This window comes from Echeneis naucrates, chromosome 8 (genome assembly GCF_900963305.1).
Source record: "Echeneis naucrates chromosome 8, fEcheNa1.1, whole genome shotgun sequence".
Classification (NCBI taxonomy): domain Eukaryota; kingdom Metazoa; phylum Chordata; class Actinopteri; order Carangiformes; family Echeneidae; genus Echeneis; species Echeneis naucrates.
This window is the reverse complement of record NC_042518.1, coordinates 15,674,303-15,696,700: the sequence shown is the minus strand read 5'-3', so window position 1 is coordinate 15,696,700 and position 22,398 is coordinate 15,674,303. Positions and strand designations below refer to the sequence as shown.

The 22,398-nt window shown below is 42.0% G+C and overlaps 2 protein-coding genes across 5 annotated transcripts; both read right to left on the bottom strand.

The window, feature by feature from the left end:
• Positions 1-766: 766 nt before the first annotated feature.
• On the bottom strand, positions 767-14,286 carry smarca4a (SWI/SNF related BAF chromatin remodeling complex subunit ATPase 4a). Of its 3 annotated transcripts, none has more exons than XM_029509015.1 (34): positions 14,136-14,286; positions 12,151-12,414; positions 11,796-11,928; positions 10,666-11,124; positions 10,370-10,468; positions 10,014-10,269; positions 9,090-9,216; positions 8,789-8,962; positions 8,357-8,530; positions 8,080-8,247; positions 7,938-7,985; positions 7,678-7,808; positions 7,446-7,509; positions 7,239-7,351; positions 6,876-7,023; positions 6,558-6,721; positions 6,340-6,406; positions 6,097-6,207; positions 5,719-5,961; positions 5,491-5,661; positions 5,143-5,250; positions 4,908-4,994; positions 4,767-4,813; positions 4,487-4,653; positions 4,103-4,266; positions 3,645-3,911; positions 3,026-3,103; positions 2,531-2,749; positions 2,162-2,424; positions 1,915-2,020; positions 1,717-1,818; positions 1,464-1,596; positions 1,243-1,382; positions 767-1,061 (listed from the first exon to the last, which is right to left on the bottom strand). In XM_029509015.1, exons 2-34 carry the CDS (start codon positions 12,370-12,372, stop codon positions 1,029-1,031), a joined length of 4,986 nt encoding a protein of 1,661 aa, XP_029364875.1. In that variant the 5' UTR covers positions 12,373-12,414; positions 14,136-14,286; the 3' UTR covers positions 767-1,028. The 3 variants fall into 3 exon arrangements, with proteins under 3 accessions (XP_029364875.1, XP_029364877.1, XP_029364876.1); XM_029509017.1 differs by lacking the exon at positions 14,136-14,286 and having other exon boundaries at positions 3,684-3,911; positions 5,491-5,604; positions 10,666-10,905; positions 10,966-11,124; positions 12,151-12,372; XM_029509016.1 differs by lacking the exon at positions 14,136-14,286 and having other exon boundaries at positions 3,684-3,911; positions 5,491-5,604; positions 7,239-7,339; positions 12,151-12,372.
• A 1,694-nt stretch (positions 14,287-15,980) lies between these two features.
• Positions 15,981-20,968, bottom strand: LOC115047839 (cysteine protease ATG4D-like). Of its 2 annotated transcripts, none has more exons than XM_029509039.1 (11): positions 20,856-20,968; positions 19,249-19,498; positions 19,046-19,129; positions 18,770-18,943; positions 18,201-18,492; positions 18,051-18,115; positions 17,791-17,918; positions 17,464-17,542; positions 17,288-17,364; positions 16,774-16,893; positions 15,981-16,566 (listed from the first exon to the last, which is right to left on the bottom strand). In XM_029509039.1, the coding sequence occupies exons 2-11, from the start codon at positions 19,490-19,492 to the stop codon at positions 16,405-16,407; spliced, it is 1,425 nt and encodes a 474-aa protein (XP_029364899.1). In that variant the 5' UTR covers positions 19,493-19,498; positions 20,856-20,968; the 3' UTR covers positions 15,981-16,404. The 2 variants fall into 2 exon arrangements, with proteins under 2 accessions (XP_029364899.1, XP_029364898.1); XM_029509038.1 differs by having other exon boundaries at positions 19,249-19,526; positions 20,856-20,962.
• Between the last annotated feature and the right edge of the window lie 1,430 nt (positions 20,969-22,398).

The following is a 22,398-nucleotide window of genomic DNA, read 5'->3' as shown; positions in this document are numbered from 1 at the left end:
AGGTTGACTGATTGACTGAGGGGCATCAGAGATGACGTATAAATGCTACAAAGTTACATGTTATGAGACAAAATGAGTTTTGCTTCTCAGTGTTTCAGCTTCATGTCGAGTTGCTGTGATGTTTTTCCATCCGTTTCCACCTTGCTTACTACTGATCCACTTAGCGCTCACACAAGATCAGTAGAACTTTTGAACGCTTAATAACAAGAATGCACTTAAGTCTCTTTGTTAAGAGCCGAAACACTTATGAGGGCTGAGGGACACCAGAGGACAGAGGTGTTCTCAGGAGGCCACCTAGTGTCCACATGTGATGAGTGCAGTTAATAACATGGACATTGGAGTCAGCAGATTAATTATGAGATGCCTTTATTGTACTTTTTGGAATCCAGTGACACCGACACGAGAAAATGATCCTATCCTTCCCTCCCTCTTTTACATACACAACCTGAGAGGGAGGAGCTGCAGGGTGGGATGTACCGTAATCCCGCTTGTAGTCTTAAATTAAACACAGAGATAATAGCGAAGACACATCCAGGTGCATTTCCACAGACACGCACGACATGCATTCAAAAAGGGGACTCAGGGGTGGGGGGTAACGCCGTGACTCCTGGTTCACATGTATGCTTTGTCTCAAAGTAAAAGACGACAAAATTAATACCATTAAAAAACAAACAAAAAAAAAAGAGTTTGCTGTCTTAATGGCCCACGATCAGTCTATAATTCAGACTCAGTCAATTTTCCACTTACAGGAGAAATCAAATAGGCAAACAGACATTTCTACTCATAATGGGAGAATGGTTTAAATATGGAAATGGATGGTTCATATCTTTAATATTTTAGTTTTTTTTTTTATTGTTTTTTAATTCATGGTATACTTTAATGAGAATACAATTGTCTCACTAAAAATCAGCTCATCTAGATAAAACTAGGCCTTATCCACTGACTCTCTCCCTGCTGTATCTAAGTAAAATATATAAAGTCCAGTAAGGGGCTCAGTGGGCTGTTGGTCCAATCAGGAGTGGTTCACTTCAGTCCTCCTCGCTGCCACTGGCCGAACGCTCCTGAAACGCACAACAGATTTAATATTGGTATTCTACACAGGAAAAGAGTTCATGTTCAGGCGTTATTGTGATCATTTTAACAAATTATACTCTTCATGAACTGAAAATAACTTCATGATCTTCTCCTGTTACATCACTGAAATACTCTTTTGTCCTGCTGGAGGCCAGCAACCCCTCTCACCTCTTCCGGTTCCTCTTCACTATCGTCGTCGCTCACCACAGGTTTAGCGCGGGCGCCACGGCCCCTCCGCCGCTGTCCCTTTCCTCCTCGATCTCCCTTTTCTTTCCGGCTCAACTTAATCTTCACTTTCACTGAGCGAGCTGGCGGAAGACAGAAAAACATTACAGAGCCTGTCCCTTGCTTCCCTTGTTTAGAGCAAAAACACTGTTTATGATACTTACATTCAGATTCTGAACCTTCATCTGCCTCCTCCTCCTCTTCCTCGCTTTCCTCTCCTTCACTCTCATCCTCCTTCTCGATTTTCTGTCTCACGCTGGTAAAGACAGACTGCAGTACAATGGAGTCCTCGTAGATCTATAATGTTGATGCAGAGACGCAAAGTGAGAGATTCTACAGACAAACTGGGGCTCTCTAACACAGATGCCTTGGAAACAACGGTGAACTTTCAATGAACATGCCCCAGGATAAACTCACCAGAGATCCCTCCAGGTTGAACGTCTGGGCATTTTGACACAGCAGCATCACATCCTTCTCAAGATCGTTCAGGCTGCGGTACTTATGGCTGCGGATCCGCTCCTGGTGGATGTAGGAAAGTAGAGAAGGCAGCAGTGAAACAGCAGTAGATAGTAAGATAAGAAAGCAAGAGGGGAGAGTTGTTTTTGTTCACCTTACCTTGATCTTTCTGAAGTCCACAGGCTTGCGGATGAGCTCGTAGTACTCAGGCAGCTCCTTGCGAGATGGCAGCTGGATGAAGACTTCACTCAGCTGTCGCCCATTGCTACAAAGACAGGGAAGCTCCGTTTATGGTATTCATTACTGTGAGTCAGTGCTTTTCAATGACCACTCATTAGATTACAGATGTAGTAATATACATCATTGCAGGTAATGGTAATCTGCAGAAAAGAAGTCCTGTCCTCACCCATCTTTGTATTTGATGACAGCATCAACAATTTTCTTCATCTTCTTGGTGAGGGACGGGGGGTTAGGAGAGAGTTTCTCTGCAGGCGGGCGACCGCGCTTCTTTGCTTTCTTCACCTCGTCATCCTTGTCGCGCCCTCGACCACCACTGGAGCTGGGTGTGGCAGGCCCACCGTCATGGTCACGATCTCTCTTGCGCTTTCTGGTCGTCTTTTTGTGGCGTACTTCCTCCTCAATGTCCTCAAGATTGCCCTCTTCTATGGCCTGTGGGAAGGATAACTCAGATCAAACACTTGATAGTTTACAGAGTCGCCCATTCAGATAAAGAAAATAAAACATTTTCTTTCTGCAAAATATGATAACCTCCCACCTTGAGCCACTGTTTCTCAGTGAGCGAGTCACTGTAATCCACCTCCTTCCGTTGACGGGATCCTCTGCCAAACATCTTCTCCTCCTCCTCTTCACAAGTTAGCCTCTCAACCTCAGCGTCGTCTTTCAAAATCCAGCCTGGCAGATCGTCCTCTTCCATTAGACGAGGTTTCCTCTTAGGGTTGCGGGCTTCCTCGCGGCGTCTGTCTAGATCCATGCGCTGAAAAGGACACAGCAGGAGGTTGTATACATTTATACCTTCTGCATATAAGACAATAGAATATATAGCCCTCGCTCCCCTTAGTTATTTAGCCATTCAAATATATTTTATATTCTTTTTTTCTTTTCTTGCAGCCAGATCCGTCAGCATTCATTTCGCTGCCGGTGTACTTACTACATTTAAACCTGACAGATGAATATTCTTGAATCTTGAGTTTGTGAATCCAGATATGGGATTTAAAATTAAGGAAGTAACTGCAATGAGAGTGGGACAAACCATGAACTGTTCAAACTCCTCTTCACTTCTGGCAATCATCTGATTGACAGTCTCATCATCTGGCACTTCGTCTTCCTCCTACAGATGAATGAGACAGAGTGAGTGAGAAAAGGCTATCTAAAGATTTATGTGGTGCCTCAGAGCCGAGTCTCTGATCTAATGACACATTTACACAAAGGCAAACAAAATTAAATCAATATATAAATGTATATAGGACCATCATATATCACTTGTAAGTCTTTACCACTTTACATTACAGCTTTGCAGATTCCACTGCTTCAGTTGTCAATAGAAATGCACTCCATTAGTAATGAAAATTAAAAAAGCTATATATTTTTGCAAAAGTCAACAGCAGAAAAAAGAAAAAAAGGAAAGCATTTATAATAGTGTAAGAGAGAAAGTATCATATTAACCATCAAAGGTTTGTGCAGAAGCAGAAATACATAAAGGAGAAAAGGAGAAGTCTGGATTGATGAAAGCTCACAAATCCTGAGAAAACAGGGAAGTAAGGAAAAGAGACAGAAGAGGAGAAAAAAAAGGAGAGAATGAAGAGGTGGGGCAGCGCACAGGCGGATGTGGGTGGGTGGGCGATGTTGGAACAGGTTCAGATCACACCCACCCACGCCCCCCTAGTGCGGCAGCCTCCTCGAGCCCCGACCTCATCCTGTTCCTCGTGTTCCAGAATGGCCTGTAAGAAGGCCCGACGTTCATAGCCTGAGGACTTCTGGTCAAACATGCCGGCCTGGATGACTTTCTGGTCCACATTCAGTTTGTACTTGGCTGCTGCCAGGATCTTTTCCTCCACGCTGTTGACGGTGCAGAGACGGAGTACGCGCACCTCATTCTGCTGACCAATACGGTGAGCTCTGTCTTGGGCCTGCAAGTCCTGTAGGAGCACAGACACATAGTTTAGGTGGGGGTATTGTGCCAGGTGACTTTGAAAAATATTGAGTTTGTTTATAACAGATGTACCACCCAAAAATCTCAGTTTTGTTGAATATGAGTATGTAGCTTTTGCCATAACTGAGAGCTCTGTTGCTACTGATGTACTTGGTATTGGTATAGGTATTTGAGTACCTGATGTGGGTTCCAGTCGCTGTCAAAGATAATGACTGTGTCAGCAGATTGCAGGTTGAGGCCCAGGCCTCCGGCCCTGGTACTGAGCAGGAAGACAAAGTACTCAGAGGCTGGGTCATTGAATGTCTTCAGCAGCATGCCACGGTCCTCTGCCTTGGTGGTACCTAAGGGAGGGGGAAAGATAAGTGTTTAAAAAAAATAAAAAATAAAAGCGGTGCAATAGTTCAATATGATTGGCTCTCAGTGAAAATTAAAATTCATAGAAGCACTTCTTCATTCTTTGTTATATTATCATAACAAATACTGAAATGATGCAGAATCGGATAGAGAGAGGTGCTGGCACACAGCAAATAGTCAAATGCTAGTACATGTCAGGTGCCTCACCATCCAGACGCAAGTACTTGAAGTTGCGGTATGCAAAGTAGTCCTCCATGATAGTCATGAGTGACGTCATTTGACAGAAGAGCAGCACTTTGTGGTTGGTGGCCCTCAGTTTGGGCAGGATACGATCCAGCAGCTCAAACTTCCCAGAGGAGCGATATAGGTCAGGTCTGGACAGGTAGGAGGAAGAATATGAACAAAAATGAGCCAGATGCACTGTATTTCACCTACAGAAGACATACACAAGATGTTGAAACGGACACTATTTCAAAAATGTGCGTACCCAGTCACTATTCCACCAGAATAACCGAGATGCTCTGAGAAAGACTCCTGTAAAACAACAAAGACAATTAAAGTGTATTCATTTTGCTTAAAAGTGTGCATTTATATAACTTCCTCGATAGGCACATTGTCTTTCTGGTACCTCAATGTGCTGGAACATGTAGGGGTGGTTGCAAATCTTTCTCAGTTGCATGATAGTGTTCATCAGGGTCTTCGTTCCTCCTTTACCCTGAAGATTTAAAAGAAATTCACAAATAATTGAAAAATTGATCCATTAGTTTACAGCTATTTTTTAAAGATCTGAAATTATATTCATTATAGTACACTTCACATGTCTACAAGCTTTCCAGATGAAATTTACAAACATTATTTCTTACCTTCTTGTCTTTTTCTGACCCATCTGTGAGCAGGACTCCCTTGGCCTGCATGTGTCTGTATAAAACCCTCTGCAGAGCTGACATGTCGCACTTTATAACATATTCCACCTACAAAACAGCAATAAGGGAAATGATCAAATACTTGCATCAGAGTTTTTCAAAACAATGTCACAGTGATGTTTAAGTGGCGAAAAGTTTGACCATGACAACAATTCAGTTGAATGGAGAGAGAGAGAGAGATGGAAAAAAAGGCATGTCCAGTTTTATATCAATATTGGATGTAAATGAGTCGTGAGAATCATTATCAATAAAAAAGGAGGACAAGCAAGTGAAATAATGAGCTCTGACCTTCTCAGGCAGTTGGGCTTCCACTTCTTTCTTGAGTCGGCGAAGCAAGAAAGGTCGGAGCACCTTGTGTAAACGACGAATGATCAGAATGGTCTCTTCCTCATTCAGATCAACCTTGAGTAAAAGAATAAGAGAGATAAGGATGAGGAGGCTGTAGTCAGAATCCAAAAGCTATATGATGGCCAGAAATAATGTGAATATCTATTGGAGGGTCAGTTATGTTATCACCTTCTCTCCAGTCATGGCAAAGGGAGCGTTGAACCACTGTTCAAAGGTGCTGCAGCTCTTGAAGATAGTGGGCAGTAGGAAGTTGAGCAGGGCCCAGAGCTCAGGTAGCTTGTTCTGCAGTGGAGTGCCTGTGAGCAGCAGACGCCGGGGCGCCAAGTAGTGCGTGTTCAAGACCTGGGTCAGTTTACAGTGGTGGTTCTTCATACGATGGCCCTCATCCACAATCATGTACTTCCAACGGAGCTTTGGGAGGAAATACAACACATTTAGAAACCGGGAAGAGAAACATCATGATCCAGACACATGTATTAATATGTTTTGTGAATATCTTAGGATAACTAAAGAATAACTAAACTAGAGCTGAGAACATCTCTTTACCTTTGCTAGAACTTGTTTATCTTTGATAATGTACTCATACGTGGTGAGCAGCACATTAAACTTGCCACTCCGCAGAATGGGAACAAATGAGCGACGAGCAGCTGGAGACCCCTGAAAGTAAACAGAAGTTTTTCAACAACAGCAATATATGAATAAATTGACTCAACCGGTGGTTAGAAAACATATATTTTTTTTGTCATTTCAACAAGCAATCAGCACAAAGTTAGAGTAGGCTCCACTGACCTTGTATGAGACCTTCACAACAGATGGCGCCCACTTATCAAACTCATAGACCCAGTTTGATAGAGTTCTGAAAAAAAAAAAAAGAACGTTAGTAAAGAAAAGCCTCTACCAAAGGAACATAAACTGCCCTTACATTTCATTTGTAAGAATTTATTGTTTTTGTTGTTCATTGTTGGGACAAGCCCATAGAGAACTGAGGAAGATGTGTTAGGACTCACGAGAGAGGTACAATGATGAGGAAGGGCCCGTTGAGGCGCTTGTACTCCATGAGGTAAGTGATGAGGGCAATGGTCTGGATGGTTTTTCCTAAACCCATCTCATCAGCCAGGATGCCATTCAAGTTGTTGTTGTAAAGTGACACCAGCCACTCCAGACCTTTAATCTGAGCAGAAAAAGGTCACAATCAAACTAAATAAGAACCAAACCTTCAAGCTAGATTTCTTTACACATAAAAGCAAGTTACTGATAAAAACCACATGGGATTCATATCACCCCGTTAACAGTTATTCTCTTTCCAATGGGTTTGGTATGTGTACCTGGTATTGCTTGAGTTGCCCGTTAACCAGCAGTGAGGACTGTCTCTCCACCTTCTCTGTAACAGCGTGAGCCACAGCGTAGTAAGACTGCAGGCCTCGGTTGAAACTTGCATTACCGTACTCATCATCCACATCCTGCTTGGCGTGCCTGGGGGAAGTGGTGAAAGAGATATTTTAGACAAGCAGAAATTTTGTTTAGAGGAAAAACAGCACATAAAGTCAACCAAGATACCAACAAAATGTAAAGATAAAATGAACAAACCACATCTTTTCATTACTAAACCATGATCGTTAAGGAAGTACGAACGTTTTGACACAAGAACAGGGCCAAACAACACAAAAATGACAGTGGCTCCATCTTACTCGATGATGTGCCGGACATCCACTTCAGATACGTCTTCACTGTCAGGATCAGGAATCTTCTTCTTCTCCTCTGTTGGAGCTGCAGAGGGCTGAGGGTGGTCCTCTTCTTCCTCCTGACATAAAAAAAAACCAAAACAAAAATAGTGGTTAGAAAGCTATCCAGAAGAAAATTACAAGTGAAGAATCTGCTTTGATATACAATTATACCTCCTCCTCCTCCTCTTCTTCTGAGCCACTGTCTTCACTGTCTGAACGTGGTGCTACTTCATATCTGCAGAAAACAAAATGTTTTTGACAAAGTTACAAACTCCTCTCTGTTCTGTGAACTACAAAAGTTAGCAACTACTACAGAAGAGCCTTGTTCATTTATGCAGCTCTCAGTTCTGCAAGCTCCAACACTGGCTTAACTTTGGCTGAAGTGTCAAGTTATCAAACTTACCCAGGGTTCATTTCAAGCCAGGCCTCCAGCTGTCCTGCCTTAGGTGCATCGACCCCAGTCAGGATCTTTCCGCTGTCCACATGGATGACCTTCACTGGCAGGTCACTCATTTGACTGGTCTCATCTAAAGGCTGAGAAGCATTGAATGAAAACATTAATTATGCATTAAACAAAACACAGTGATATACATTAAGATCATAAATCATGCCATCTTATTGAAGTGCAGGTGATCTGTGGAGGTTTTCATCCATTGAACTCACCTCTCCGTCAGGTCCAAGAGCAGGAGCACCCTCTGGAGCCTCTGGCTTCTGAAAATATATAAGAGTTAGAATTACATGTTTAAAAAAAATGCAATTTAAAATAAAAAAAGACACTTTAAGAGTGCTTCCTAGAAACATTTACCTTCTTTTTCTTCTTCTTTTTCTTCTCTTTGAGAGCTTGTGCGGCTTTGTGAGCGCGCACCAGCTCAGTGAGGTTGGCCACGTACTCGTCTGTCTGCTGCAGCAGGTAGGCCAGACGCTTGTCTTTCTTTTGGTCGATAAGTTTACGGTAACCTTCCTCATCTTCAGCCTGAAGACAGATTCACACAGAAGTCAGATGCTGGCATTAGACTTAACTTAAACTTAACATAAGTAATGATCCTGTACTTCAATGTGTCGTCAAGAGGTGCAAGTCTCACCATTAGCCTCCGCATTCTCTCCTTTTCGATGCGCTCATTCTCCTTCTTCTGCTCACGTTCAGTGTTGGCGTGATAGGTGGCGACAGCTTTGGTGGCCTTTTGGATCTTTGCAGTGATGGAGCGGTGGTACTCCTTAAAGTCCTTAGCATGCTGCAGGATGCTGTTGAGGTATTCCTATAAACAGAAAAGACAAAAGATAGCTGTATTATTGAAGCCTATAACTAAGAATTTTAACTCAGTTTCCTGTTAAGAAACAGAATCACCTTCACTTCACTCTGGCTTTTTTATTTTTTAGACTAACAAACCAAGTTCATAGCGGAAATTTTACATGATTTAGTTACATACAATCAAGAAACTATATAAATGGTTAACAGATTCCCTCCCTTCCTAGTTGTAAACCCTTTAGTTCACCATTTTTCCTCCACTCTGTACCTGATGTTTCTGGCGACGTTTCCGCTCTTGTTCAATCTTCTGCTGTTTCTCAAGCTTCTCTGTGATGCGAGCCTCACGTAGAGATTGCCGTTTGCTTCGCTTGTAGGCCTTAGCATTAAGGGCTGTTTCCAAAGCAGTGTCACGCCGCATACACACCACAACCTCCTGACGCAGCTGCAGGCACAAAGGTTAACATATTGTTATATGTTCCACTATGGAAATGACAAGCCAGTGTGGCAGCTGGATAGAGAAAGCAAAGGCCAAGTAAGCATTATATTTGTGCTGAATTTTAATTTTTTACCTGTCTCTGGAAGTTAAGCAGCCTAAGGGCCTTGAGCTCAATAGTGGCTTTGGTTCGCAGGTCACCAGCTAGAGAGCCGGGTAAATTCTCCAGCTCCTGGATACGGTGAGCAATACGGGCCTGCAGCCTGATAAATATGTGAAAAAATTTCAGTGACTACAAATTTGATGCATAGTTTTCCTCGACTTAAAGCTTTTAAGAATTTAAATTAAAACACTCATGCTGAACATTTGTATATACCCTCCAATCACTGAACCATTATACTATTATTTACAAAGTTCCCTGATAAAGTTTACGTATCAACAAATAGATGTAATCACAGGTAGTAAAACAGAAAGAGGAATTAGGCATTAGAGACAAAAAAAGGTCTTTTTGGTTCATACTGCACATATGTTCATTTATGAGCCTCATGCCCTGCAGCAGGTTTTTGTAAATAGCTGTTGTGTAGTGAACTGGTAGAACTAGTATAACAGCAACTATTTATCTGTTGCAGTACTTACGTTCTCAGCCAGCATGGTTTCCACTCATGTTTAACAAGAAGTGTGTATATATATATATATATATATATATATATATATATATATATATATATATAGTTACTAAACCAGGCATCTTAAAGGATTTCTGTCAGACATTAAGCTCTATTGGCAGACTCAATATATTGAACTACTTTTTCACAGAACTCCTTTTTGAACTGACTGGACTAGGCACACAGTTGTGGCTTTTAAATCTATTGTTGTTTGTGTAGTTTTGACCGCTGTATATTTTCCAATTGAGTTGCATATATTTGTGAGCGTCTTATTTTATCATTGGGTTAACCGGTTTAGGTCTTTAATGCTCTGATATAATTTGGTAATGTAATATAAACATAACATGGAGAAAGGCACAGTGTCTAATTCAGCCTTACCACTATCTCTACCTCACCTATATTCTCTCTCCTGGAGGATCTCCACTGGGTCCAGCCCACGGGGTTTTTGAATGGGGGTTATGCGGTTCTGCTTCTGGTGTAGCATCATGGGCGGAGGCTGGGCAGGCTGTCCTGGGGACTGTGTCTGAGGGGGCATTACTGGAGAGGCAGCGGGGGGAACAGAGGGAGGAGCAGGAGAGGGTCTGCCAGTAGGTTGAGGTGGAATCAGTTTCTGGGGAGGGTTGGATGGAGCAGCAGCATTCACCATTGGTCCTAGCAGACATAAATTTAAAGGATATCAGCTTTTCTGCTAGTGCACAAAAAAAACAAAAAACCTCTGTGCTTCTCAAGTGCGCCTCAAGGTTGAGTTTACCTTCAGGCCATGATTTAGGGGGTCCATTAGTGGGCGGGCCTTGCATACCTGGGGGAACTCCTGCAGGTCCAGGAGGCGCCATATTGGGGCCTACCATGCCTGAGACAAGTTGCATATTATTATTAGAAACAGTATCATTTTTGATGGCTTAAGACAAAGAAAATCCTTTTCAGCCACCAGGGGTCTCTGTTGAGCTCTTGTATATCTTGCCATCATTGTTTAAAATTTATTTAAATATGATTGGACATAATTTCGATGGGGAAAAGGTGGCTAAAATTTATCCTTACTTAACTCACCATGAGGTCTGTTGTAGTTGGCTTGAGCTGGTCCTGGCCCAGCACCAGGTCCACCACCAGGTCCTGTTGAGGGTGGCATGTTGGGCATTGGTTGTTGCTGCATCCCTGGCATGGGCCTCTTCCCCTGCACAGCCATCTGCAGGTGTTCTGGTAGGGGCTGACTACGTGCTAGCATCTTGTAAGCCATGATCTGGGCCCTGAGCTGGTGTAGCTGGTTCTGGTTGAAAGGAGTGGGTCCACCTGCACCTCCAGGTCCACCTCCTGCACCACCTGGTCCACCTGGACCCTGTGGACCGCCACGGTTGGGTTGACCCATGCCCTGATTAGGGTCACCACTTCCCTCCATAGGACCAGATCCAGGGCCAGAGGGTCCTCCTGGCATCATGGGGCCAGAGGGGGGGCCATTGGCTGGAACGGGGCTTGGAGCATGTTCTGATCCACCCAATGGTGAAGGGTAACCTAGGGAACACAGAAGAGAAGCAAGTTATTGAAAGATAAGAAAATATATATTCACTCACTTAACAGGAAAAGCTATATTAGATGTAATAATATATCAGCCACTGATGATGAGCAATGTCAAAGCACATAAGAAAAAATTACTCAGTGCAAAATGCTCTTTACCTTACTTACACCATGTACTATCTCAATGTCTGCTCTGAACCAGTGTCATGTCATATTGTTGTTCCTGTGTCTCCCTCGTCTGCTTATTGACTGTGTGTCTCTGTAGGCACAGCTGTCTCTGTGAGGCAAGACACCTAAGCCCCGCCCTTCCTGCCAGCTGCCTACTGCTGTTTGCTCACAGTGCAGTACAGGCAGCAGCACAAGAAGAGGAACCTGATGGACAAGTTCCCAGACACACACCCACAGTGCACTTGTTCCTCATACACTTTGTATTTAGTTCAATTGTGTATGGAGTTTTTCTGAGACAAAGGGGAGATACTTCATTTCAGTCTTTTGTTACCCATTGTGTGCTGATATGTACAAACCTTTAGTTATCTGAGGGCGCGAACTGCCAACCTAATACAAAGATATTTGAGAAGTGTGTACAAGTGTGACAACCTGCTTTCTCTCTCTCTAGTGAGAACTTTCAGTATAAGCAAAGTAAAAATGTATATTGTGTGATTTGTTACCTTGTGAATGTTGGTCCATGGGGCTTGGAGGGGGTCCCATACCACTGTGCCCCCCTGGTCTCATGCCCATGCCCTTCATCTGGCCATAGCGAGGGTCATCGGGCATTCCTTTCTCATGCACGGCTTCCATGGGCTGATTAAATAAAAGTAGTCATGAATAAAACAATAAAGCTTCTTTACATTTGTCAGTAATACACCCCATGTGCAGGCAATTACAAAAAAAAAAAAAAAAGGCTAGAGGGTGAGCTGGTTCATCCATCACAACATAAATGTGGACCATTACTGTTGTTAGTTATAAACCTGAGAGGACAGTACATTGATGCATGCGGGGAACAAAGAAAATTGAGAGGAGTACTTTGTGCATCTGGTGCATGTTGTCCTGAGGATATCCTGAAGGTCCTTGTGAAGGATGGGGGTGCCCAGATCCAGGAGGTCCTGGGCTGGGTCCCATCATACTGTGGGCTGAACCTGGTGAGGGCCCTGGGCTAGGGCCCATCATGCCTCCTGGAGAAGGCCCTGGGCCTGGGGAGGGACCAGGCCGAGGTGTCCCTCCCATTGGGGGGTCCGGAGTGGACATCTCTCAGGGAGAAACTGGAAATGTGTGGCAGCAGCAAGGACCCTGTGAATTGTGTCATGTGGAAAGTGGTTATAAAATCGAATAAATACTTGAAATATTTCTCTGTCATGAAATTTTAGAATAATCTAAAAAACAGCCAGGTTTTGTTATTTTATGAAGGACATGTTATTTCCTTAACCTCTTGAAACAGAGTGTAAATTTGCCTCAAATTGCTTCCATTCAGAATGCAACTGAGGTAGCATATTTATTCCCCAAATGTCGGTTTAACAATTTATTTGTTTTATATTACTGTAAGTAGAGAGGTAACAAGAGTAAAGAAATAAAATAAGTAAGAAAATATATTCTGTGGTCTCCTTTTGCCTGAATGTAACAGTCAAAGCTTACTACTTGAAACTCTGAGATCAACAATTTGGGAGCGGTGGGAATCAACCAATATGTTTCAAATTATACATATATACACAGATCTTAACACATCAGAGGCAGTTATCAAACACAAGGGCCTAGCAACCTGACTGAAATAATGACATTATCACAACTGTTGCAGATTGACCAAATCATTTTCAGTTAATATTAAAGGATGAAACACTCAATGGGGTCAGTGGGTCACTGTTCGTGTTGGGAAGTGACGATACTATCGTGTTTCTCAAATACAGTGGGTCTAGTTTTGCGAGAAGCAAAGCACACTGGGCAGATGCTGAGCGCTTATCACATCTCAATTGATGGATGCACATGTGGAAATGATCAACGTCCTTTTACGGAGTAAACTGTCCTTTTAAATATGCCAGATCTTCAACCACATCTTTGGCTCAAATTGTGGACCGACAGTCCGTTTCCAGATGAACCAGACGCTTATCAACACCGGCCAAGTCAAGCAGTGCCACAATGTCACAGTTTGAATTGGATTTAAACTCCAAACACACATGGAGCGCCAAAATGTCATCATAAACTGTCACTTCACGGGTCAAGTCTGTAGTTAAAATCTGTTCCTTGAGATAGAGATAATCTCACGAAAGTACAACAGGAGCCGGTACACAAGGCAGACATGCGCGAGCCTCGACGAAAAGAATTATTGACAAAACACACTTTGTATCAGTGCGGTAATTGCAGTGTTTACATTTACAAACAAACAATCGGGTTAGCTATTATTAGCATTCTTAGCTTTACTAGCGTTAGCCGGGCCTTGCCGGGTTTTATAGATAGCGTTGTATTATGACAATTAAGTCATAATACATTAACCTCTCGTCTTTCGTTAAGTCGCATTGGTTTACTGAAATGCGCGGGAGAGCCGACTCGGTCGTGAAACGATTTTAAATTTGAACTAAAACGACCAAGAACCGCAACTCGACTCAGACTAACCCGTTCGGGTTAAAAAGCATAGAACAACACGGACGGTCGCTAGCATGCTAACGAGCTAGTTGAGCTAGCCTAGCTGGCCACGCTCTCCTGGGCCAATTAGACAGAAAAAATGTGTTGTTTGGAGAGATGTTTATCCGGATGCGGCGGTGTGAGCGTCTCCCGTCGCTGGAGCTGATTGATCCAACGCGCCTCCCGTACCCTTGGCTCAGTGCTCCGCTCTAAGTTCATTTCCAAAAACAAATTTCATTCATTGCCCGCTGCCGCGCCACAGCAGCGGCACTGTAATGTCGGTCTCATCCTTTTTTCGCGAACAAAAACCACCCGCTTACAAGATCATCTTTTCCACAATCGCTAGCCTAAAACGCGAACAGACGCGCCTTCGTCTAGTAAAATTGTACTGCACTTACACAAAGCGGTAAAAGGTGATGTTAAAATCCTCACCGGTGGCAACGTCTCTGGGTTTTTTTTTCCTCCTAGCCAGAAACAAAGACCGACCTAACCAGTTGGTTTTTTTCCTTCACCCCCCTCTCTCGGCAGATTGTATCTGAGGGACCGGCCTGCTCGGCTCTGCAGCGCCCCCATCCACCGGCTCACTCATCGCCCGCATGCCCAGTGAGGGAACCGAGACAGCGGCAGCAGAGTGGCAGCGTGGGGGAGGGGAGCTAACAGCGAGGCGCAGCAGACCGACGGACGGCGGATCATCGGTCAACTGCCCGCATATATGAAACACTTCAACGCCACAACAGATCCACGAAGTTGAATTTAACGAGAGCGAGGCATATTTGTTGAATATTATCACGACTGTCTGCGTGTAGTGTTTGTATCCTTTCAAAGCACCTACTGTCTTTTACCAGGTCTACATCCAAATGTTATCCCTCATATTACTTCATCTGATGGACAGTCAGACCATAGACTGTAAAAAAGTTTGAGCTTCTGGTTATATTTTGAACCATATAAGACAAAAAGGTCACATGTCTGTGACCTGTATGGATTTATTTACTGTCATTTCTGCTTTTAAATTACTTAAGCTACACACCTTTTTTTGCCGGCTGACTTGATTAATCAACTAGCCCTTTCAGTTCAGTTCTTAAATGTACAGACCTTAAATCATAATAATAATTATATTTTTATTTACAAACAAATGTGTACATTAGAGTATATGCAAAACACACACACACACCAAACTTGGTCCGCCAGGGCACACACTCAAAACAATGCAAATCACTTACTGAGGACACATACCCTGCTGATCTACTCCTGGTCTTTCCCCCAAAAAGTACAAGACAGGAAACAGCAACATCCAGACTGTATTGTTGTGCTTGGAAGAAAAGGCAGAGCCACATTCACTCTCTAATCACTGACAATCATTAAAGCAATCAATTGTGTCTTACATTTTCTTTGTTTCAGATCATGAGCAGACTTTGTGAATGAGATGCCCGATGGCTCCTTTCAGTTTGATGGTTTTTGCAGCTGTGTCTCTAGATGTGAAATGGATGTTTGCACCACTAAGGATCACTGGCATCATTATCTGCTCATCTTTGCTGTCATTATAGTCTTTTTTTATGACTCTATTTTTCCTACCTTTACTGTGATCAAAGTGATGGTGACAAGAGAGCAGAAGTGCAGTTTGTTTTTTAGGAGTCACCAGAGACATTCTGGACCCTGAAGAGTCTGAGCATGGCCTAGCTGAGAGCCCCATGAGCTTTTATTTAAGGTCTGGCCAGTCTGCAGGGGAACTATTCCTGGCATTAAGAGAACTTCCAGCTGGTTATGATCACAGAGCACTTCCTGGTTCTCCAGGGGGCCCTGCTGAAGCTGGAGCACAAGAAACTAGCCAGCTTCTGCTTCAACATTCAACATTGTTCACTCCAGTATGGGCAGCACTGGCTGAACAGAGTGGGGCCCTGCTGAAGGCCTCCACTGACAGAAATGTGTGTCCAGGGATGTGGTACTTCTTAGTAACAGCAGAGAGGTCACCATTTTTGGTGGGCAGGTAAAGGAGAACCTGATTAAGCATAAACTAGGAGTCTTCTTGTGCATGGTGCTTCTTGAGTGTCAGCCCCATGCCCATCTGCATGACATTAGGACTGTGCGAATATCAAAAGCTGAGGACACGACGATGGGGGCCAGAAAACTGAATGAATTTTTTGAGCATGTTTTAAACTTTTTTTGCTCAGCCACACATTAATAAATATCTGAATCTGAATCACTGTAGTACTGAAGTCCATCTTTATACGACACAAACATTTTGTAGTGTAAAAGGTTTATTAATGATTTTGTCAACAGCGTTCACTCCTCCTTAAAATATTTAATAATAATGTGTTTGCAATTACAGAAAATTGTGAAATTGCCATTGAACCATTGAAAACACTGTACATTAGTAATGTCATTACCAATTAAACTAAACTATTAATTAAATGGTTATACTCTATTGTATTATAATAAAAAGAAAGGGTTACAATAATAATGTGTTTTTAAATAAAATTATATTCTATAATAAAATATTTATTAAGTATATCACTGTATTTTGCAAAACCTTTTTGGTTACTGATTGTGGACATGGAGAACATTGTTCTTACGCTTAGTAGTTGCAACACTATAAATGTCACATTTAGGTTTGATCATTGATCATTAATCAATGAATACTCCTGAGGGAACATTATTATCTTCTGCGGTTCATAAAAGAACAAACTCATCCATGCTGTTGCTAGTTGTTCTCCGTTCACTCTTCCTCCGGATGTAAGTGATTTTGGTGGGTGCATTACTTCGCTCCTCTTCGTGACTGTGCCCGTCTACAAATATAAACATGGGGTACATCTGTGCAGACATGGAAAGAGCCTAAGAAAGAAAGAATCAGAATCCAGATGAGGTCCTCCTAATTTATTTTGGAACAACTGTAATCACCTTTCAAACACATTTGCAACGATACAATTTCACAATAAGTGAGATACAAATCAATAATATCAACCAAAGGTTACACAGCAGCATCATAACAAGCCCATGAGCATAACTAGTTCCATGACCCCAAATACTTCAGTCACATACCTCATTAACAGCGGTGCACAATGATTCAAAGTCCTTTTGGCCTTTAGCATAGAATCCTATGGTACAGCTTGGGTCCATGCGAGAGACAGCCATTTTCCTGGGATATTTACAGTGAAACGACTACAAGTAAAAGGAAAAAATACCACTAATTAAATACAGAGTAAATATTTCTGTATTGTCAGCCCTGACGTCAGTGTCATCATAACATTTATCTTTTTAGAAATTTTACAATAGTAATCCCTGACCGTACTATTGTGGAATAACTCAGCTAATTAATTTTTTATCCAACATATTAAGTCAGCTTTAATACATCTTTTTAATTTCCTTCACTTTAATGCTGTAAAATAAATATGCGTTAAATAATATGTGTTAAATTACAGCCAGCTAAAAATCACCTGAAATGAACACGACTGGTGTTGTTGAAAAGGAAGTACTCGTGGGCTGAGCACAGCTGTGACAGGAGGAAACAACAGCAAAAAGAAGTAAAGAGAAGAGAATCATAACTTCCTCCTACCTCCAAGGCAAAGTTCTCAGTCGTTATGTCCACTGTGGGCTGACAGTAGTGTGGGTCTAAGTACAGAAGGTGGTCATCTGTCATCACACAGGGCCAGAAAAATGAGAGTGAAAACACTGACACTGACAACAGACGGCTGAGCAAAACAATTATGACCCACGCTGCCCTGCACATACCTTGGAAGCCGACAAAGAACAAGGAATGCTTTGGTTTGCCCCCAATGATTCCAATGCAGCATTGTAACTTTAAGAGTTTCTAGAAAAAGATTTGTTGTAATTTGTACATTTTACATGTCATGTTTGCTTGAGCTTTCATTTCGAGCGAGAGATGCTTTCCTACCACACAACAGCCCACAAATCTCTAAACACGTAAGGGAAAAAACACTCTAATGAGTTACTTCAGAGTAAATAATAGTCAAGCTACTGTTTTTGCTGGAAACTCCCTGCTCCCTGAGTTTACCCAGGTTGCACAGAGGTTGAGTATATTAAATATGTTTTGGATACTTTGACACAGGTGATGTAGGCGGGATTGAGCTCCTGTCCCCCGAGTCGCACAGGGACCAGGATGATGACAGACTTCCAGGAGTGAGGGAGAGGCCGCTCACACTGCCGCTTCACATCCTCCAAGTAGACTGAATGCATATGGAGAGACATAAGAAACACACCAACATGTCTGCAATATTTCTTTCAACGAATCTTTCTTATGAGCTCATCTCCCACCCTCACAATTCAAAGTGAACACAGCAATTAAAGAAATGACTCACTGGTGCAATCCTGTGCAACATAAACCACTAGATTGGGAAGGTCGAATGATGCTCCCACAGCTTTTCTGTAATAAAATTATTTTGCTGTTAAATCCTGATAGAAGCTGGTTGGGATGATCGTGCTGGTGCTGGTTTCAGTTCTGGTCTCACTGGAGGATGTGTGCCACAATGGAAGGACCATACCAGTCCCCGGCCTTCTTCCCTGAGCTCTTGCCCAATTCCACCAGCTGGTGTATGCCAAAAGGGGCTGTGGGGCAGTCTGCGAACCATGATATGATCCTCCTGTGCGTTGCCTCAATTGGTCTGTCCAGGAGGGCATCCAGGCTGAGTTTGCGACCCCTCTTACTGGGCCCTTCCCTGAAACTCAGTCCACTCTTTGCAGTGTGACTCTGTAGATCCAAGTCATCTTTGATCATATGGTGACTCACAGACCAAGTCCAACCTTGGTGTGATAAAATGATAAAGTTACATGAGTATTGTAGAGTGTATCTAAAATAAGAAATTTGATATTCACTTCAGATTGGTTTGTAATGGGACAGATTGCTTCTTTTCAGCTTCAGTGAAAAAAAACAAACAAATGTAATTTAATTGAATACAACTTTCAATATTTCAAGCCCATTGTGCAATCCTGTGTATTACTGTTATATATCTAATAGCGCTGTATTAGTGAATTCTCTGGAAAATATATTTTGTTGCAGCGTGCTGGTGTGTGTTGTCACCTGGTGGCATCAGGTGTAGGAGAAGGCCTTGTGCAAGCAGCATCTGCCCAGTGCGTAAAACACAACCCCAGCCGCTGTCGGTGGTTAGAGAGCTACCGGCCAGCATAGGGAATCCCCGCCTGTATGTCAGCCACAGGAGGGACGCAAAGCTTTGACGGAAACGCTCTCTCTCCCCTGACACATTCATAGAAATTGAGTGATGAAATTTCTTCTTAGCATTTAGAATGATATGAATGAGATAGTTTTAGACCGTGAAGGGGCCAAATCAAGCCTCACCTTGATCCCTTAATTCGTAGGACTTTCCAAACATGATCACGGGAGAGTGCTTGCTGAATTTGGATTTCTGCTTTAAGGGCAAGCCTGCGATGAGAAACAAATCTCACATAACAGCGCAGAGTGTTTCTGTGTATTAAGGAAGACCTGCTCTTATTACATAGAAAGACCTTAAAATTGAGTCATGTCAGAAAGCTAAAACTGACCGTATTTGACACTATTCCATACTGAGACCAACTTGGATCTGAGTTTGCCTCTGTCGCCCGCCTCCTGGTCCTTCCTGCCCACCTCCAGGTCCTGAAGCCCAGCAGATTCAGAGGAGAGGAAGAGCCAGTCATCCATTAGGTCATCTGCAGCGGTCGGGCCCTCACAGCCAGCTGATGAGGTGCTTGCGTTCATTACAACTGGAAACGACCAAGACTGAGCTGAAGAATCGCTCCTTAACTCCATGGCATCCTATTCAGACACAGTGGGATGATAAAACCTGCACAAAGAGCAATTTGATCTGTAAACATGTGACACAAGCAGCCAAGGCTGATGCAGTCACATACTTAAATCATATTGTGTTGTCTAGAAACAAAAAAGATTTGCCATTTGAACTGATAGGTTAACATTAAGCACAGCAAGGTCAATAATTCTCCATGCTAGTCAGTCAAGAGTGAGACCATGTGACGGCACCATGTGACAAGAGGAATTTTAGATATGTCGGTTTTGCTAGTGCATGAGGGATGCTGCTGTCCTATTTCTGCTCCCTCTCAAACATTCTCCCTGATACCATGCAGAAGAGCAGCCGTCACATATTTAACAACACAATGTCTATAGTCATCTCGGTGCATACAGCAGCAGTGTAATCAGCAGTTGCAGGAAGAACCTGAGGAATAAAATGCTCCAATCCTAATAAAGTACATTTTAAATGAACAACAAAATGGAAATTATAAAAGGGTTTATTCTGCAAAAAAAAAGTGAGTGAAATGCTATTTTATATTACTTAATAGATCAGCATTTTACGATCACAGCAGGGGATTCTTTATGTACAGTTCAGTGGTTCAGCAGCTTGACTTCTAGCAGAGGGCTCACAAGATAAATCTGAGGCTTTGTTAACATTAAATAAACAACAACAAAAAAAAAAGTTCTGCTACATTAATGTTTAACAATTTATTTGGACTTTTTGTTAATATTTGCCCTTTGGTGGGAAAAACTGGAAAAGTTTACCTATCTACACTTCACAATTTGTTTCCAGTGTAAACATCTGAGAGGTTTTCTGAGGATATGTTCTTTTCATTGCCTCAAATTTCAATTGTTCTTAAAATGTATATGAAAAATAACACAAATTCATAAAAATCCTTAAATAAATGTAGCAAAGCATAAAGTTTATGTTTGTCTGTCAAAAATGTAAAATTTTATAAAACGTTTATTTGCTCTCAAGAATTTGTAGTCCTATAATACATTAAAATACACAATGTGCTGGTTCGGAAATATAACATGATAATATGGATCCTTTTTTAAGCTTCCCTCACTGATTTAAGGGCATACTACTTCCATACTACGTGATATATATTTATGGTAAAATATTTGTTACCCTGGCAACATGTCACGTTTGTGTTTAAATCTGAATTACTGTCTGAAAACCTTTTGAGACAAGCTTTCCTCTACGTACGCATTCTCTCCTTTCATTTTCAGAATCGGAATCAGATTTTAGAAATATTTGTAGTGGACTATTGGACAGCAGTGCAACAGTGCAGTAATGTGCAGATAGGCTGATTTAACTACACGGCGCGTGCGCTCGTAGGAAAATGATGAAACGCTCTTCTACCTTCCGTCCTCCATCGCCGCTGGGTCTCCTGCGACTCTTCGGAGCAGATTTCGGTCTGTTTCTCCGTTTTTGGCTCGAACTGGCGAACTCGACAAATTTGCCTTCACTTCCTGTTTACACTGGTCACGTGTTGTGGATGTTCTGATTGGTCCACCGAGAGCCAATGAGCCTGTCTGTCCTGAAGGCTGACCAGTTTATTTTATCCCGATGATGTTTTACCTCGAAAACTGTGTTCATGATCCAGCATGGACAACACTGAGCAGAGAAAGGCCCAATTACTTTTACACATAGTCTATTCGCATTTATTCTTTGTAAATTTCGCATTATTTTCATTTTATCTTAAAAAAAAAAGTCAAAAAAAGCAATGAGTTTTGCTGCATTTTATTACATCTCTGCACTATAGGCTTTTTTGCATCGGTTTTTCACAATGGTGGCAAGTAAATATGTAGCAATGTAATGAACAACAACAATCAGAGATAGTTGTTGCGATAAAGTTAAAACACTTGGACAAAACGACATGACAGCAATATCACATTTTCAGATTTGTGGAATGAAAGTGTCAGAACGGCCCAGTCTGGATGTAAAATTTATAAATAACTAATTTCAGTATTATAGCAGAACTGAAGACATGTAAAACTCTGGGATAAATAAAAAAGTTTAATAAATAGAACTAATAGAAAATGTCTAAAATAAATACATGAGACAAGTACATATAACTATCTGGCATAAAATTAAAGTGCAGTTTTCTCACATCACACAAAAACACTGGTATTTAATATCCAAACATCGGGTTCATGTCAGTGTATTTAAGCTGATGTAAATGTTTATCAGCAGAATAATTATGTGTAAGACTTGGTAATGTGTGAAATAGAATGACCCACAGGTAAGAGATAGAGATACACACATTACCTGTTTTATCGCAGAGTCATGTGATGTAATCCACAAGGTGGCAGTCTGAGACTGCTCTGAGCCTGGTCTCTAAAACTATCAAGATTTTTTCTGTAATACATAACAACAAACATGACCTCACAAGAACGCTCTCGACACATCTACTCCTGGCTTTGTGTAGTCTACTACAGTGTCACTGACTAGTGTGCTCAGCTTTATGGAACTCGGCACTGATGGATTGCATATTATTAAGTGTAAAACAAACAAACAAACAAACAAAAACCCAGAAACAATACACACGTTTCCCAAAATAAAAACACTGGCACTTTCCTTCACACATAACATTATACAATAAACTGTTCTTCAGCATAAATAGAAAAGTGAGTGAAAGAGCATGTATAGCCTACTCTCCTGTATATGCTACTTTCATTACGGTTCTTTGCACACTTTGTCTCCCTATACGCTCTGAACAAACTAACGTATTCACATAATACCCTAAAATATACAGTATAATTGCACATTTCACTACGAGACAACTTTTAAAACAAAACGCGTTTGCTTGGCTTATTGCAACCTTTTCCTCCATCTTCTCTTCCTGCCTTAAACACAATGTAAACGTAGTAACTGGGGGACACCAAAAAAAAAAAGAAAAAAG